This window comes from Coregonus lavaretus, assembly GCF_964263955.1.
Source record: "Coregonus lavaretus genome assembly, chromosome: 15".
Taxonomy (NCBI): Eukaryota; Metazoa; Chordata; class Actinopteri; order Salmoniformes; family Salmonidae; genus Coregonus; species Coregonus lavaretus.
This window is the reverse complement of record NC_140002.1, coordinates 8,336,275-8,355,754: the sequence shown is the minus strand read 5'-3', so window position 1 is coordinate 8,355,754 and position 19,480 is coordinate 8,336,275. Positions and strand designations below refer to the sequence as shown.

The 19,480-nt window shown below is 43.2% G+C and overlaps 1 protein-coding gene across 2 annotated transcripts in view; it reads right to left on the bottom strand.

The window, feature by feature from the left end:
- The window catches only part of LOC311142979 (disks large homolog 2), a gene marked incomplete at both ends in the record, with an annotated part of 224,674 nt that extends 211,012 nt beyond the window's left edge, over nucleotides 1-13,662 (bottom strand). For both annotated transcript variants that reach the window (XM_084178760.1, XM_084178762.1), the window contains one exon: nucleotides 13,618-13,662. In XM_084178760.1, the coding sequence (XP_084034886.1) occupies nucleotides 13,618-13,662 (45 nt within the window). The remainder of the gene's footprint in view (nucleotides 1-13,617) is intronic.
- Between the last annotated feature and the right edge of the window lie 5,818 nt (nucleotides 13,663-19,480).

Genomic DNA, 19,480 nt, shown 5'->3' with positions numbered 1-19,480 from the left:
GTAATTTTCATCATAGGTACACGTCAACTATGACAGCCAAAATGAGAAAAGAAAATCCAGAAAATCACATTGTAGGATTTTTTATGAATTTATTTGCAAATTATGGTGGAAAATAAGTATTTGGTCAATAACAAAAGTTTCTCAATACTTTGTTATATACCCTTTGTTGGCAATGACACAGGTCAAACGTTTTCTGTAAGTCTTCACAAGGTTTTCACACACTGTTGCTGGTATTTTGGCCCATTCCTCCATGCAGATCTCCTCTAGAGCAGTGATGTTTTGGGGCTGTCGCTGGGCAACACGGACTTTCAACTCCCTCCAAAGATTTTCTATGGGGTTGAGATCTGGAGACTGGCTAGGCCACTCCAGGACCTTGAAATGCTTCTTATGAAGCCACTCCTTCGTTGCCCGGGCGGTGTGTTTGGGATCATTGTCATGCTGAAAGACCCAGCCACGTTTCATCTTCAATGCCCTTGCTGATGGAAGGAGGTTTTCACTCAAAATCTCACGATACATGGCCCCATTCATTCTTTCCTTTACACGGATCAGTCGTCCTGGTCCCTTTGCAGAAAAACAGCCCCAAAGCATGATGTTTCCACCCCCATGCTTCACAGTAGGTATGGTGTTCTTTGGATGCAACTCAGCATTCTTTGTCCTCCAAACACGACGAGGTGAGTTTTTACCAAAAAGTTATATTTTGGTTTCATCTGACCATATGACATTCTCCCAATCCTCTTCTGGATCATCCAAATGCACTCTAGCAAACTTCAGACGGGCCTGGACATGTACTGTCTTAAGCAGGGGGACACGTCTGGCACTGCAGGATTTGAGTCCCTGGCTGCGTAGTGTGTTACTGATGGTAGGCTTTGTTACTTTGGTCCCAGCTCTCTGCAGGTCATTCACTAGGTCCCCCCGTGTGGTTCTGGGATTTTTGCTCACCGTTCTTGTGATCATTTTGACCCCAAGGGGTGAGATCTTGCGTGGAGCCCCAGATCGAGGGAGATTATCAGTGGTCTTGTATGTCTTCCATTTCCTAATAATTGCTCCCACAGTTGATTTCTTCAAACCAAGCTGCTTACCTATTGCAGATTCAGTCTTCCCAGCCTGGTGCAGGTCTACAATTTTGTTTCTGGTGTCCTTTGACAGCTCTTTGGTCTTGGCCATAGTGGAGTTTGGAGTGTGACTGTTTGAGGTTGTGGACAGGTGTCTTTTATACTGATAACAAGTTCAAACAGGTGCCATTAATACAGGTAACGAGTGGAGGACAGAGGAGCCTCTTAAAGAAGAAGTTACAGGTCTGTGAGAGCCAGAAATCTTGCTTGTTTGTAGGTGACCAAATACTTATTTCCACCATAATTTGCAAATAAATTCATTAAAAATCCTACAATGTGATTTTCTGGATTTTTTTTCTCATTTTGTCTGTCATAGTTGACGTGTACCTATTATGAAAATTACAGGCCTCTCTCATCTTTTTAAGTGGGAGAACTTGCACAATTGGTGGCTGACTAAATACTTTTTTCCCCCACTGTAAATACATGTTGCATTTCTAATCCGAATGAGCGATTATTAGGGTGCATAAGTATTATGATTACTATGATAGTTTGAATCTCTGTCTCTCCCTTCCATTCTGACCCCTACACTACCCAAGCATTCATGCTAATGTTAGTCCAGTCCACTAGGGACCTGTTTCCATTGTATTACATTAATCAATAACCTGTGTGTTTGTATTGTGTTATTATTTAGTTAGTTAGTAAATCAATAATTAAGCCAATTTGTATATTGCTGATTCATCAATAAGGTTAGGGTTCTTGCAGGTTCAAGGATTATGCGATGTTCAGAATGAGACTGATAAGAGGCAATTATTTGATAAGTGACTGTTATCGATATAACATATCTTCTAAGAGTTTAATTCGGGAGATGGTAACTCGTTAAAAAACTTCTTCCGTGGTGCCCCAAATTCCTAATCAGTTAACTGTTACATGATTAATTTAATTGAGTGACAATTAAACAAAGTTAGGTGATTTGATAAATAACAGTCATACATTAAAGTAAGTCACGTCACGACAGAGACTACAAACAGTTGCTGGGTTGGAGAGTGAGTGAGTGTTTCAGTGATGGGAAAGGAGATGTATGTAGAGTGTGTGAGTGAGTGAGTGAGTGTCTGCAAGAGATCAGGGAAAAGAGATCTAGAGCAAGTGTGATCATATAGTTCACTAGCTGTATTCTTTACAAACATTTTTTTACTTTACTCTGGACCGCACAGAGCACAGGAGACAGCTCTGCCCTGAGATTACGGTAGATGCCAGAATGTGTAACTTTGTACAGGCATGACTGTAACTTTATGCAGTACCTTGCAGTCCAAGCTGTGGCAGGAATCCACATTTCTTCATTATGTTTCAATGCTCATCTCCTGGAATTTGAATGATGAATGAAAGCATGCAGGTTGAGCTCACACAGCAAGTTCATTTGCCCATGGAGAATGCTTATCGAACATTGAGATGTAAGAGGTGAAAAAAGGGATGTGGATGCTCCAGGCTGAAGTTTCCACTAGATACAGATCTAGGATCAGCTTCCCCTCCCCCAATCTTAACCTTAGCTATTAATGGGGAAAAAGCTACATTGACCAAAGATCAGCATCTAGGGGCAACATCACCCTACTCCAGGTGTAGATCAAGTGGGTGTGTTGCTTGTTTTCTAATGTTTGGTGCCAACATGGCAGCCATTCAAATTCTCGATCTCAAAATAGTTGGCTGATCTCAAACTTTATCCACAGTATAATTATATCTTTGGCTCTGTCCAGGGAAACCTCTGATAGAGTGAGACAGTACACAGCATCTGGCCAGTGGGCAGAGGGACAGGGGGAAATGGTTCAGAACAACCCAGAAACATTGCATTCAGAACTTGGCTATAACAATAGGAGAACAGGGTTTGACATTGATCCCTGTGATCAGTGTAAAAAGCAGGGGGCTGTTATTTTCCACTTGCTCCTCATGAGAACAATAAGCCATGTATGTCATGGGCTAGGGCCAGAAGTATCAGACCACTGACTACAGCCCATCATCAAGGGGATCAGACATGGGAGTATGTGGGTGTGCACGTGTGCGCATGTCTGCACAGAGCTTTGTGTGTATGTGCTGTTTTTTTATTATATATACAGTGAGGGAAAAAAGTATTTGATCCCCTGCTGATTTTGTACGTTTGCCCACTGACAAAGACATGATCAGTCTATAATTTTAATGGTAGGTTTATTTGAACAGTGAGAGACAGAATAACAACAACAAAATCCAGAAAAACGCATGTCAAAAATGTTATAAATTGATTTTTTTCTGGATTTTTGTTGTTTTTATTCTGTCTCTCACTGTTCAAATAAACCTACCATTAAAATTATAGACTGATCATTTCTTTGTCAGTGGGCAAACGTACAAAATCAGCAGGGGATCAAATACTTTTTTCCCCTCACTGTATATTTTTGCCCCTTTTTCTCCCCAATTTACGTGATATCCAATTGGTAGTTACAGTCTTGTCCAATCGCTGCAACTCCCGTACGGACTAGGGAGAGGCGAAGGTCGAGAGCCATGCGTCCTCCGAAACAGAACCCTGCCAAGCCACACTGCTCACTTAACCCGGAAGACAGCCGCACCAATGTGTCGGAGGAAACACTGTACAACTGGCGACCTTGTCAGCGTGCATGCACCCGGCCCGCCACAGGAGTCGCTAGAGCGCGATGGGACAAGGACATCCCGGCCAAATCCTCCCCTAACCCGGACAACACTGGGCCAATTGTGCGCCGCCTCATGGGTCTCCCGGTCACGGCCGGCTGCGACACAGCCCGGGATCGAACCCGTATCTGTAGTGACACCTCCAGCACTGCGATGCAGTGCCTTAGACGTCTGCGCCACTCGGGAGGCCGAATGTGCTGGTTTTAATTGGCCTTAAGAGGCGGGTAGCCAAGCCACTAGGCTGAGCACTAATAATACTGCAATGAGATCTATTGCAGAGAAAAACAAAAGTATATTGACAGACAACCACACCGTTAACCAGTATGAAAAATGTATGCACTTACTAACTGTAAGTCACTCTGGATAAGAGCGTCTGCTAAAAATGACAACAAAAAAAAGGCACCAACACATTTGATGCATTTTTTGTGATTCTGAGGACATTCTTACACCAACAAATGTTGTTTCAAACCATACAGCCCATATTCAATCCAAGTAACCTAGTAACTGAGATGAGATGAAAACAGACTTGTGTTCAAATACTACACAAAAAAGGTGCTATCTAGAACCAATAAGGGTTCTTCGGCTGTCCCCATAGGAGAACCCTTTGAAGAACCCTTTTTGGTTCCAGGTACAACCCTTTTGGTTTCCATATAGAACCCTTTCCACAGACGGTTCTAAATGGAACCCAAAAGAGTTCTACCTGGAACCAAAAAGGGTTCTACCTGGAACCAAATAGGGTTCTCCTATGGGGACAGCCGAAGAAGCCTTTTGGAGAAAAAAACCCTTGTCCATCTGATACTACAGGCAGGCTAAAGCAAACTCTTAAAGTATATAATTTCTCTCAAACTCTGGATGATCTGGATAATTCATATTGACTAAACAACAAGAAATAAGTCAAATCACCAACATTTTCACCAATAAAGATATTCAAGCAGAAAACCTTGTAGTTTTTGTAGTCAAGTATGTCATCATAACTTTTACGATGCTTTTAAAATAGCCACACGGACAGAGTGACCCCCAGTAAAAACATAAGCAGAGAGCACTACAGCAAAAGTGTCACATAAACATCAGAAAATCATACTGTTTATATGTTATAGACAGTAAGCATTGCGAGGGCAACATAAATCCACCATGTTACATGGGATTAGCATCATCTTTGGACTGAAGCGAATGGCAGACTGGGCAGGCATGGCTATTTCTGACCACTTTATTCATCTCTAAATTAAACATTAACATTAAACCCCTGGGGCTCACGGCAGTCTGTCATTATCAGCTCCCGTTGTGAAATGCACCTATTCTCTGTGTTTTATGATGTTACAGGTGATGCTACGGTCCTTTTTTTCCACAGTGAGAAACACAGTGAGATGAGAAAATGCCATGATAATATAATATCATAATTTATGCCATTAAGTAGATGCTTTTATCCAAAGTGGCTTATAGTCATGCATGCATACATTTTTGTATGAACCAATGAACCAATTACTGCATGTAATATTTTTTGGAAAGGGTTACACACATGGAATGGTGCCAGCTAGAAGGCGCAAGAAAGCACTCACACACACACACACCACTGCATCAGCAGCTTGTCCGCCCCCATATTCACAGTGGCACTTCACTATCATCAGTCTTTTTCTCCCTGCCCAATCCATTTCTAATATGCTGAGGTTGAGAGAGCACCTTAGGTTACAATTTTTAACAACGCAAATAAGCAACTTGTATCAAACACCTGATACTGTCCATTTTGTTGAGACATTTGTTTCAAAACCTTTCATTTTTCAATATCCATGAAAGGTAGGCAATAATATTCAACTTTAGAGCTGTCAAAATGTCACTTTGAAAGTACCAGTCTGTGAATTAGATCAATATCCTTGTCATCAAAAGCGTGATTCAATATTCAAGTCTGTGTACAACATGCATCATGCCTGCATGGTTATTGGAATTACTAACCAAAGTAAAGTTACTTCCACATACAGTCCAGCATGCGTAGCATGACCCGGGTTCAAAGACAGTACAAGCACATTTAAGTATTTGTATTTTAAATACTTATTTTCTGTATATTTGAGTATTTTCAAATACACAGCCAAAAACAAATAGAAGTAGTTGTAAATACATGCCAATACTTTCCAAATATATTTCCAAATACATTCCTATAATCAACTACTTGTATTTTCAAGTGAAACTTTTTTAAATACCTGTTTCGAAATGTATTTGAAAGTAACTAAAATATAGTAAATATTATTTGAACCCAGGTCTGATGCGTAGTATGTAGCACAAATTAAACAACAATAAATACATGAATTAATTAATGATTAAAATGACATGCCACATTCACAGGGCAGAGCTATATAACATGCAAAGAGAGTTGCTAAGCAAGCCCTTTGTTATAATCAGCTATGGCAGGAAATACAAGATCAGAGGGAACTACTGAATGTGCTGGTTCATCTATTACCATTTCCGCGGTATGCTAAGTGAGCTTCAAAGTCAAGGCTCTACCTAGAGATGGCAGGAGATGTCGCCCTCCACTTCAAGTGCTCAGCACAACTAGGAACTTGACTCTAAAGCTAACTGGTGGCCCGCACTGGCCAGCGGGTGATTTTATTTGGCCCCCCAAGTTTTCAGAGCAAAACATTATTGTAATAATGTTTTATTGTTGGACATAAAAGACCGTAAAAACACCAGCAAATCAGAACCAAGTTATTTTAATTTTGGAAATCTGTTCAGAAGTATTCCCACGCATAATAGAAAGATATATGTGATCGTATACAAATGTAAGCAAAGTTTGAAATGATTATGTTTAAGTCAAATATTATATCGGTTTGGGCTTCTTGCGGTCAATTTGCAGTCTACAAATTATTTGTAATTATGTTCCAGCCCCCTGACCAAAATTATTGTTATCGATCAATAATGACAAACCACCTGGCATTGACAAATTAGATGGAAAGCTACTGAGGATGGTAGCTGACACTATAGCCACTCCTATCTGTCATATCTTTAATCTGAGCCTAGAGGAAAGTCTTTGTCCTCAGGCCTGGAGGGATGCCAAAGTCATTCCGCTACCCAAGAGTGGTAAAGCAGCCTTTACTGGTTCTAACAGCAGACCTATCAGCTTGCTGCCAGCTCTTAGCAAACTGTTGGAAAGAATTGTGTTTGACCAGATACAATGCTACTTCTCTGTAAACTAATTAACAACAGACTTTCAGCATGCTTATAGAGAAGGGCACTCAACATGCACTGCACTGACACAAATTACTCATGATTGGTTTAAATAAATTGATAATAAGAAGATTTTGGAAGCTGTACTGTTAGATTTCAGTGCAGCCTTTGTTATTATTGACCATAACCTGTTTTTGAGAAAGCGCATGTGTTATGGCTTTTCAGCCTCTGCCATATCGTGGATTCAGAGCTATCTATCTAATAGAATTCAGAGGGTTTTCTTTAATGGAAGCTTCTCTAATGTCAAACATGTAAAGTGTGGTGTACCACAGGGCAGCTCTCTAGGCCCTCTACTCTTTTCTATTTTTAACAATGACCTGCCACTGGCATTAAACAAAGCATGTGTGTCCATACATGCTGATGATTCAACCATATACGCATCAGCAACCACAGCTAATGAAGTCACTGAAACCCTTAACAAAGAGTTGCAGTCTGTTTTGGAATGGGTGGCCAGTAATAAACTGGCCTGAACATCTCTAAAACTAAGAGCATTGTATTTGGTACAAATAATTCCCTAAGTTCGACCTCAGCTGAATCTGGTCATGAATGGTGTGGCTGTTGAACAAGTTGAGGAGACTAAATTACTTGGTGTTACCTTAGATTGTAAACTGTCACGGTCAAAACATATAGATTCAATGGTTGTAAAGATGGGGAAAGGTCTGTCAGTAATAAAGAGATGCTCTGCTTTTTTGACACTACACTCCACAAAGCAAGTTCTGCAGGCTCTAGTTTTATCTTATCTTGATTATTGTCCAGTCATATGGTCAAGTGCTGCAAAGATAGACCTAGTTAAGCTGCAGCTGGCCCAGAACAGAGCGACACGTCTTGCTCTTCATTGTAATCAGAGGGCTAATACTATGCATGCCAGTCTCTCTTGGCTAATAGTTGATGAAAGACTGACTGCATCACTTCTTGTTTTATTAAGAAACATTAATGTGTTGGAAATTCCTAATTGTTTGCTTAGTCAACTTACACACAGCACTGACACACACACTTACCCCACCAGACATGCCACCAGGGGTCTTTTCACAGTCCCCAGGTCCACAACAAATTCAAGGAAACGTACAGTATTATACAGAGCCATGAGTGCATGGAACTCCCTTCCATCTTATATAGGTCAAGTGACCAGCAAACCTGGTTTCCTTCTAAATCAAATCATTTGCTCAAAGAAAAAATCTGCCCACAGCTGAATCTAGTTGATGATCCCTGGCCTAGAGGGATGGGACTGATCCATCCATAATTCATCAGTGTGCCATTCGTTAGTATCTGTAGTCCAGGTACAGGGACAGGGACACTGCAGGGTGCCTCATCGGTATGCATACATTAAGAAGTGTGACTGTTGATACACCATTTCATTTTTGTTTCAATAATAATCTCAGCATTCATTTAAATTAAGCAATAATTCATTAGAGATTCAAAACACTGACACAACAATGCCAAGGATAGCGCCAGAAAGAAGCAACTGGTCCCTGTGGATATGGCAAATCTTTTTCTAGGGAATCTTCTTTGCCAGAAGAGAAATTAAGACATTTTACATTACATTTTAGTCATTTAGCAGACGCTCTTATCCAGAGCGACTTAACCGTAAGCTGAAAATAGTGGCTACCTGTTATTAGTCACCGTTAGCGTCTTCACCATTGTCCGTGGCCTACACTATCCACCAGCCAGCTCTAGCTCTAGCCTGGACAATTCGTCGGCCAGTCTGCACAGCGTGCTATCGACCCAGCGTGCTATCGACCCAGAGCTTATTGGACTTTCTGCCGGAATCACTGGACCCTAGCGCCGGATCATCACAACCAGCTAGCTAGATGCAACCTGTTGTTGGCTGATTACCATTACCATTGCCCTATAGCAAGCACCAGTTAGCCTTGAGCTAGCCTCAGGCCCATCTCCCGGCTATCTACCTCTCTGTCAACCGGACGGGACCTCCTAGTGTTGACACTGAGCCCCGCCGATCCAACACGACTGGTTTGCCGACGAAATAGTCTGATGTGGTTTCAACAGGCTTCCCGTTGCGACGACCACGAAGATCCATCTGCCAGCCCCGGCCCGCTAGCACACGCAAACTACAACTGTGCTAGCTGTGCTGAAGCACCAATTTGAACTGCTCTCGGACTCACATATTGCTGTTCACTGGACCTTATGATCACTCAGCTGCACAGCTGATGCCTGCTGGACTGTTCCTTTACACGGTACCCTGTCCTGTTTATTCTGTTTAGTCTTAGCCCAAACGTTATCGCTATTTCCAGTTGTGTCTTAGCTCTCTCTAATAACACATGTGACTGCTTTATGCCTCTCTCCCATGTCAATTATGCCTTGCCTATTGCTGTTTGGGTTAGTTCTTATTATACAATTTCAATGTAGAACCCCTAGTCCCTCTCAAACTGCCTCATATAGTTCCTTTGTTCCTCCCCCCATACACGCCGAGACCGGCTCAATCGATGCCTCCAATGACGCTATCTCTTTCATTGTTACCCAACGCTTAGGGTTACCTGAACTGTACTCATATCCTTCCATATCCTTTTCTGTACATAATGCCCTGAATCTTTTCTACAACGCCCGGAGAACTGCCCCCTTTATTCTATGTACCCAACGCACTAGAAGACCAGTTCTTAAAGCCTTTAGTCGTATCCTTATTCTAGTCCTCCTCTGTTCCTCTGGTGATGTAGAGGCTAACCCAGGCCCTGCAGCCCCCAGTATCACTCCTACTCCCCAGGAGCTATCATTTGTTGACTTCTGTAACCGTAAAAGTCTTGGTTTTCTGCACATAAATATCAGAAGCCTCCTTCCTAAGTTTGAGTTATTCACTGCGTTAGCACACTCCGCCAACCCTGATGTTCTAGCAGTGTCTGAATCCTGGCTTAGGAAGGCCACCAAAAATTCTGAAATTTCCATTCCCAACTATAACATTTTCCGTCTAGATAGAACTGCCAAAGGGGGTGGAGTTGCAATCTACTGTAGAGATAGCCTGCAGAGCTCCATCATACTATCCAGGTCTGTGCCCAAACAGTTTGAGCTTCTACTTCTAAAAATCCAATAAATCTCTCACTGTTGCCGCTTGCTACAGACCCCCCTCAGCCCCCAGCTGTGCCCTGGACACCATATGTGAATTGATTGCCCCCCATCTATCCTCAGAGTTCGTACTGCTTGGTGACCTAAATTGGGATATGCTTAACACCCCGGCCATCCTACAATCTAAACTAGATGCCCTCAATCTCACTCAAATTATCAACGAACCTACCAGGTACAACCCTAAATCCGTAAACATGGGTACCCTCATAGATATCATCCTGACTAACTTACCCTCTAAATACACCTCCGCTGTCTTCAACCAGGATCTCAGCGATCACTGCCTTATTGCCTGCGTCCGTAATGGGTCCGCGGTCAAACGACCACCCCTCATCACTGTCAAACGCTCCCAAAAACACTTCAGCGAGCAGGCCTTCCTAATTGACCTGGCCCAGGTATCCTGGATGGATATAGATCTCATTCCGTCAGTAGAGGATGCCTGGTTGTTCTTTAAAAGTAATTTCCTCTCAATCTTAAATAGACATGCCCCATTCAAAAAATACAGAACTAAGAACAGATATAGCCCCTGGTTCTCCTCAGACTTGACTGCCCTTGACCAGCACAAAAACATCCTGTGGCGTACTGCATTAGCATCAAATAGCCCCCGCGATATGCAACTTTTCAGGGAAGTTAGGAACCAATATACACAAGCAGTTAGGAAAGCAAAGGCTAACTTTTTCAAACAGAAATTTGCATCCTGTAGCACTAACTCCAAAAAGTTTTGGGACACTGTAAAGTCCATGGAAAATAAGAGCACTTCCTCCCAGCTGCCCACTGCACTGAGGCTAGGAAACACTATCACCACCGATAAATCTACAATAATCGAGAATTTCAACAAGCATTTTGCTACGGCTGGCCATGCTTTCCACCTGGCTACCACTACCCCGGCCACCAGCTCTGCACCCTCCGCTGCAAATTGCCCATGCCCCCCCCGCTTCTCCTTCACACAAATCCAGACAGCTGATGTTCTAAAAGAGCTGCAAAATCTGGACCCCTACAAATCATCTGGGCTAGACAATCTGGACCCTTTCTTTCTAAAACTAGCCGCCGAAATTGTCGCAACCCCTATTACTAGCCTGTTCAACCTCTCTTTCGCAACGTCTGAGATCCCCAGAGATTGGAAAGCTGCCGCGGTCATCCCCCTCTTCAAAGGGGGTGACACTCTAGATCCAAACTGTTACAGACCCATATCCATCCTGCCCTGCCTTTCAAAAGTTTTTGAAAGCCAAGTCAACAAACAGATCACCGACCATTTCGAATCCCACCGTACCTTCTCCGCTATGCAATCCGGTTTCCGAGCTGGTCATGGGTGCACTTCAGCCACTCTCAAGGTCCTAAACGATATTATAACCGCGATCGATAATAGACAGTACTGTGCAGCCGTTTTCATTGACCTGGCCAAGGCTTTCGACTCTGTCAACCACCGCATTCTTATTGGCAGACTAAATAGCCTTGGTTTCTCAAATGACTGCCTCGCCTGGTTCACCAACTACTTCTCAGATAGAGTCCAATGTGTCAAATCGGAGGGCCTGTTGTCTGGACCTATGGCAGTCTCTATGGGGGTGCCACAGGGTTCAATTCTTGGGCCAACTCTTTTCTCTGTGTATATCAATGACGTCGCTCTTGCTGCTGGTGACTCTCAGATCCACCTCTACGCAGACGACACCATTTTGTATACATCTGGCCCTTCATTGGACACTGTGTTAACAAACCTCCAAACGAGCTTCAATTCCATACAACACTCCTTCAGTAGCCTCCAACTGCTCTTAAACACTAGTAAAACTAAATGCATGCTCTTCAACCGAACGCTGCTTGCACCCGCCCACCCGACTAGAATCACTACTCTAGACGGGTCTGACCTAGAGTATGTGGACAACTACAAATATCTAGGTGTCTGGTTAGACTGTAAACTCTCCTTCCAGACTCACATTAAGAATCTCCAATCCAAAGTTAAATCTAGAATCGGTTTCCTATTTCGCAACAAAGCCTCCTTCACTCATGCTGCCAAACATGCCCTCGTAAAACTGACTATCCTACCGATCCTTGACTTCGGCGATGTCATTTACAAAATAGCCTCCAACACTCTACTCAGCAAATTGGATGTAGTCTATCACAGTGCCATCCGTTTTGTCTCCAAAGCCCCATATACTACCCACCACTGTGACCTGTACGCTCTTGTTGGCTGGTCCTCACTACATATTCGTCGCCAAACCCACTGGCTCCAGGCCATCTATAAATCACTGCTAGGCAAATCCCCGCCTTATCTTAGCTCATTGGTCACCATAGCAACACCCACCCGTAGTCTGCGCTCCAGCGGGTATATCTCACTGGTCATCCCCAAAGCCAACACCTCCTTTGGCCGCAATTCCTTCCAGTTCTCTGCTGCCAATGACTGGAACAAATTGCAAAAATCTCTGAAGCTGGAGACACATATCTCCCTCACTAACTTTAAGCATCAGTTGTCAGAGCACCTTACCAATCACTGCACCTGTACACAGCCCATCTGAAATTAGCCCGCCCAACTACCTCATCCCTATATTGTTATTTATTTTGCTCATTTGTACCCCAGTATCTCTATTTGCACATCATCTCTTGCACATCATTCCAGTGTTAATACTAAATTGTAATTATTTTGCACTATAGCCTATTTTATTGCCTTACCTCCATAACTTGCTAAATTTGCACACTGTATATTATATGTATTTATGTTGTATTTTTGACTTTGTTTTGTTTTACCCCATATGTAACTCTGTGTTGTTGTTTTTATCGCACTGCTTTGCTTTATCTTGGCCAGGTCGCAGTTGTAAATGAGAACTTGTTCTCAACTGGTTTACCTGGTTAAATAAAGGTGAAATAAAAATAAATAAAAATAAAATAAATTACAGTTAGTGAGTGCATTATTTTTTTATTTTTTTCATACTGGTCCCCCGTGGGAAACGAACCCACAACCCTGGCGTTGCAAACGCCATGCTCTACCAACTGAGCTACACGGGACTATAAGACAGGGAAGAAGAGTTACTCTCCCCATGACTGGGCGAAATCTCCAAACCTGCCTTGACTCAGACCCTAAGAAGAGTTGACTTCGCTGGGCTAACCATGGCAAACAGGCGCAAACTCTGTAGTACCATATCCGTGTATGCACAATCAGTCACAGGGTGGGTAAGCAGGTTGGGGATTGCTCTCTTTCAGCTCTATCAAGGCAAAGGGGAGAGCGGTGCAAAGCCCCTTTTGTGGCTGAGAACACAAAGACTCTAGCCTCATTAGAAATGATCGCATGCATTACTATGCTTTGTATTGAAGCTGTCAGAGTGCATCAGGCAGAGTGTTTCTCAGCAGTTTCCGAAGAAGAATAGAAAGGCTTGGCGATACAACTGATTTCAGCCTACTGCAGTATCCCTCCTCAATTCAGGAAAGACTGCAGCCTACATGGTAACATTCATACAATTGGAAAGAGGCGTTCAGAAAGAGGTGTAAAAAATAAATAAATCACAACCACCTGTGTAGCTGGTTACACTCACGCCAATACTATTGTGACCTCCCTTTTTCCCCTCTCCCTCTTCCTCTCTCTCTCTCTCTTTCTCTCTCACACACACACACAAACTTGTCGATTCCTTACCTTCGCAGCATTTGTTCCCAGTGCACAGTAACATGCAAAAAGCATTGCAGTGCACCAGGAGCATAAGGCTGACGATGTGACGGCTGAGCTTCTTTTAAGAAGGAAAAAAAGAAAGGAGGGAAAGCACCAAAATACCAGAGAAATGCTACATCACTGAGCTACGCTGCTTTAGTGCTGTGGGTTACCGTACTGCTCCCTTGCTTGGGTGACTTTTTACACAGACACATTGTGGGCAAGGAAGGAGGCAATGCTACATCAAATGCTCCAGCTGACAGGCAGGCGGGATTCAGCTGCCTAGAGTAAGCGAGTAAAAGAGAGAGAGAGGAGAGTGAGAGAGTGTTATGTATATGAGCTACATGTATGTGTGTGTGTGTGTGTGGAGATTATGTGCATCCCACTGTTGTGCTATGATACTTTCACTCCAAGGAGCAAGGAAGAAGGAAGAAGGAAGAAGGAAGAAGGAAGAAGAAGAAGAAGAAGAAGAAGAAGGTCTGCTTGTTGTGACGGAGTGTGATCACCTTATGCAAGATTCATCAAAACCTAAATGAGACGCAGAGAAAGGAAGAGGGGGTAGCGGGGTTGGGAGAGAGATGTGGTGGAGGACAACTTGCACTTGGGAAAAGTGGGCCTATCTCCAGCTCCAAACTCAGCAGCAGAAATAGTGATGAGGTGGAGTAAAACCATACTACACCACTACAGGTTCCTTTTTGTCAGATTAGAAACACTTTACTTTTTAGCATTAACAGCAGGTGGTTCTGCAAACATCCCACAGGGACAAAAAGCATTGCAGTGCACAAGGAGCATAAGGCTGACGATGTGATGGCTGTAGGTGGGCTTGGGGTCCACTAGGGGGCACAAACCAAGCTCTCACCTCTAGCATTCACAACTATTGATTCAAAACTGTAAGGGACACTGTTAACAGCTAAAGAGCTGCTCTGCGTCAAATAACAGATCATAAGAAAAGGTTAATATTCCTGATAGCAAGACCCAGCAAAAAAAAAATATATATGTATATGACTTAACACATTGTCTATGAAGTTAATATCACATCCCCAAGTTTGGAGACTGAGTAAGTTCTGTCTCCAGAAATAGATGGAGTCTGAATATACAAGATGAAGGATATCTGGGCTCAATGTACATATCAAAATGCAGTGATATTACACACACCATGTGATTTCTGTAAATAAAGTATCAGCGCAGGATTACTCTTCTGGTAGTATGAAAAATGTACAGTGGGGGAAAAAAGTATTTGATCCGCTGCTGATTTTGTATGTTTGCCCACTGACAAAGTCATGATCAGTCTATACTTTTAATGGTAGGTGTATTTGAACAGTGAGAGACAGAATAACAACAACAAAATCCAGAAAAACGCATGTAAAAAATGTTATAAATTGATTTGCATTTTAATGAGGGAAATAAGTATTTGACCCCTCTGCAAAACATGACTTAGTACTTGGTGGCAAAACCCTTGTTGGCAATCACAGAGGTCAGATGTTTCTTGTAGTTGGCGACCAGGTTTGCACACATCTCAGGAGGGATTTTGTTCCACTCCTCTTTACAGATCTTCTCCAAGTCATTAAGGTTTTGAGGCTGATGTTTGGCAACTCGAACCTTCAGCTCCCTCCACAGATTTTCTATTTAAGGTCTGGAGACTAGCTAGGCCACTCAAGGACCTTAATGTGCTTCTTCTTGAGCCACTCCTTTGTTGCCTTGGCCGTGTGTTTTGGGTCATTGTCATGCTGGAATACCCATCTACGACCCATTTTCAATGCCCTGGCTGAGGGAAGGAGGTTCTCACCCAAGATTTGACGGTACATGGCCCCGTCCATCGTCCCTTTGATGCAGTGAAGTTGTCCTGTCCCCTTAGCAGAAAAACACCCCCAAAGCATAATGTTTCCACCTCCATGTTTGACGGTGGGGATGGTGTTCTTGGGGTCATAGGCAGCATTCCTCCTCCTCCAAACACGGCGAGTTGAGTTGATGCCAAAGAGCTCCATTTTGGTCTCATCTGACCACAACACTTTCACCCAGTTCTCCTCTGAATCATTCAGATGTTCATTGGCAAACTTCAGACGGACCTGTATATGTGCTTTCTTGAGCAGGGGGACCTTGCGGGCGCTGCAGGATTTCAGTCCTTCACGGCGTAGTGTGTTACCAATTGTTTTCTTGGTGACTATGGTCCCAGCTGCCTTGAGATCATTGACAAGATCCTCCCGTGTAGTTCTGGGCTGATTCCTCACCGTTCTCATGATCATTGCAACTCCACGAGGTGAGATCTTGCATGGAGCCCCAGGCCGAGGGAGATTGACAGTTCTTTTGTGTTTCTTCCATTTGCGAATAATCGCACCAACTGTTGTCACCTTCTCACCAAGCTGCTTGGCGATGGTCTTGTAGCCCATTCCAGCCTTGGAGAGCTCTTTGGTCTTGGCCATGGTGGAGAGTTTGGAATCTGATTGATTGATTGCTTCTGTGGACAGGTGTCTTTTATACAGGTAACAAGCTGAGATTAGGAGCACTCCCTTTAAGAGTGTGCTCCTAATCTCAGCTCATTACCTGTATAAAAGACACCTGGGAGCCAGAAATCTTTCTGATTGAGAGGGGGTCAAATACTTATTTCCCTCATTAAAATGCAAATCAATTTATAACATTTTTGACATGCGTTTTTCTGGATTTTTGTTGTTGTTATTCTGTCTCTCACTGTTCAAATAAACCTACCATTTAAATTATAGACTGATCATTTCTTTGTCAGTGGGCAAATGTACAAAATCAGCAGGGGATCAAATACCTTTTTCCCTCACTGTGTGCACTCACTAACTGTAAGTTGCTCTGGATAAGAGCGTCAGCTAAATGACTAAAATGTAAAATGTAAATGGTAGTCATAGAGAGGGCTGCAGCTCCAATAATCAGAATCTCCATATTTGGAGCCGTGGATGGCCAATTATGTGGCGATTTGGGTTCCAGGCCGGATGTGGCATGTAAATGCTTGATGCTCTTCATTCGTATGCATCCTGCCTCAGACTGTAGAAAGTGGCGGTATGTGAGCAGGCACGAGGCAGAATGCAGTGGGAGGTATCAAAGATGCTTTATAGAATATATTTCTGGTGCCAGACTCCCCGTTACCGTGGTAACTCGCTGTTCGGCAGTTAGCTGCTTTACAGTGCAACGGATGAGACAGATCTCCCTTCGTTTTTCAGAGCAATAGGAAGCTAACTGAGATGAGTGGAAAGAGAGAGAGAGAGAGAGAGAGAGAGAGAGAGAGAGAGAGAGAGAGAGAGAGAGAGAGAGAGAGAGAGAGAGAGAGAGAGAGAGAGAGAGAGAGAGAGAGAGAGAGAGAGCGAGAGAGAGAGAGAGAGAGTGAGAGAGAGAAGGGAGAGAGAGAAGAGTGGGGGAGAAACGAGGAGGTTGTGAGAAAAGAAAGAGGAGATAAACTGGGGGTGGTTGGTTGATGCACGATAAGAGATGAGACTGCTAGGATTCGTTACAGTACATGTGCAGCAATGTGTTAACACCACAAGAAAGATGGGTTAACAATATTACAGTCAAAAATAGCAATAGCTAATGCGGTCTTGAAATTCATGTAGACCTAGCACATGTGTCACATTTTCTTTCCCTTTTGTATTGTCTTTACTATAGTCAGACAGTGGGAAATGAGAGAGGGAGACAGGTGGAAGGGGATGCACAGTGAAGAATGTGACAGATTCTATCCTCTGCCAAACCCAGCAAACAATTTCTGGTCACCTCTTCATCCCAGAACATTAGTAGGGACGTTTAAAGAGAGGTTTAAAATGGAACGTTTTCTAAAAGTTCAGTCAATGTTTATCAAAAGTTCCCAGGAATGTTCCCATGACATGGCTATTACATTTTATCCATGGACATTCGTAACACATTCTAGAAATGTCAAAAACAAAATGGGAAAATGTTCTCCAAATGTTCTTTGAACTATTATGGCAAGTCCTATGGGATAGCTGGACACCAAATTGGGGCATTGTAGGAACGTACACTGTTTGCTGGGTAGGTGGTAGAGCTGGGACGATAAACCGAAAATTATCGACACTAACCATACCGAACACTTGTCCCAGGCATTTTGCTGACATTGTTCATTATGATAAGTAGCCTATACTAGAGAAATGTGAAGTTTGAAATGAAATAAGTTTGCCAATGTGGGTGATTGTTAATGGGACAATTGATGGCTACAACCATAGTAGTAATAATAATAATAATAATAATAATAATATGCCATTTAGCAGACGCTTTTATCCAAAGCGACTTACAGTCATGCGTGCATACATTTTTTGTGTATGGGTGGTCCCGGGGATCGAACCCACTACCTTGGCGTTACAAGCGCCGTGCTCTACCAGCTGAGCTACAGAGGACCACTAGTGGTAGTAGTAGTAGTTCACAGGATAATAATTACAAAAAAACTGGTGCACATTAATGTTATAAACGTATCGTTCTATTTCTCATTATCGCATCAATTCAGGCAATATTTCACGATATATGAATTTCTGTCCATATCCCCCAGCTCTAGTACATTTACATTTACATTTTAGTCATTTAGCAGACGCTCTTATCCAGAGCGACTTACAGTTAGTGAGTGCATACATTTTTTTTTCATACTGGCCCCCCGTGGGAATCGAACCCACAACCCTGGCGTTGCAAACGCCATGCTCTACCAACTGAGCTACATCCCTGCCGGCCATTCCCTCCCCTACCCTGGACGACGCTGGGCCAATTGTGTGCCACTCCATGGGTCTCCCGGTCACGGCCGGCTACAACAGAGCCTGGTTTCGAACCAGGATCTCTAGTGGCACAGCTAGCACTGCGATGCAGTGCCTTAGACCACTGCGCCACTCGGGAGATCAGTAGGTGGTATACATAGTCTGGAGGCAGCTGTGTTGACCATTAGGCTAACATTTCCCTTCTTTTTAATGGCACTCTATTCCCTATAGTGCACTACCTTTGGTCAGAGCCACATATATTTTAAGGCACTATATATGGAATTGGCCAAAAGTAGTGTACTATATAGGGAATTGGGGGACATTTTGGACACAACCTCTTAACTGACGTGAAATGCCATCATTAGGGTAATGAGGTAGCAGGAGGGACCACATGTTACACAAAATGATAAAATGAAAACGTCAAGGGAAAGGAAACTGATGGGGATGAAATAAGCAATCCACACGTTGACACAGATCCATTCTATTTGGGAGGGGGAAAGTATGATGAAGGTAGATAGTTAGAAATAGCCTAAATGGTCTGCAACAGAGCGATGAACTTGACCGACCTTCTGTTATCTCTAAACCATGGGACACTTTAAATAGTGCTGAGTCTGAGAGGAAGTGCTATGGGTATCTGTGGTGCTTTCCCTGTGTGATACAGTATAGAGTGCATTGAGTGTTAATGGATGAAAAGAGAGTGTAATCAAATCTTCACAAACAAACGTGTGACTGGATCCATGCTGGCAGCACCGAGGCTGGCAGCACCGAGACTGGAAGCGCCAAGGCTGGCAGCACCGAGGAAGAACTGGCAAAGCAGCAGCAAAGCAAGTATAAATATATCTTCTCCCAGAGGCGTCTCCCACTGAACGGATGAGTCACCCTCACACATACAGATGCACACAAATGCATATACACTTGCATGTGCATACACTCTGACACACACACATACACTTGCATGCCAACACACACACACAGGTAGTATTAAAAGGTCAGAGACAGGATTTTTTTTTTTTTTCTGCAGACACAAACAATCTGCTCCATGTGCTCTAGGTAGATTCACGCCCTGAATCTCACCTACTACTTTGGTGTGTGTGTGTGTCCAGAATGACACAGGGTCACACTCCTAACCACACACAACGTCTGCA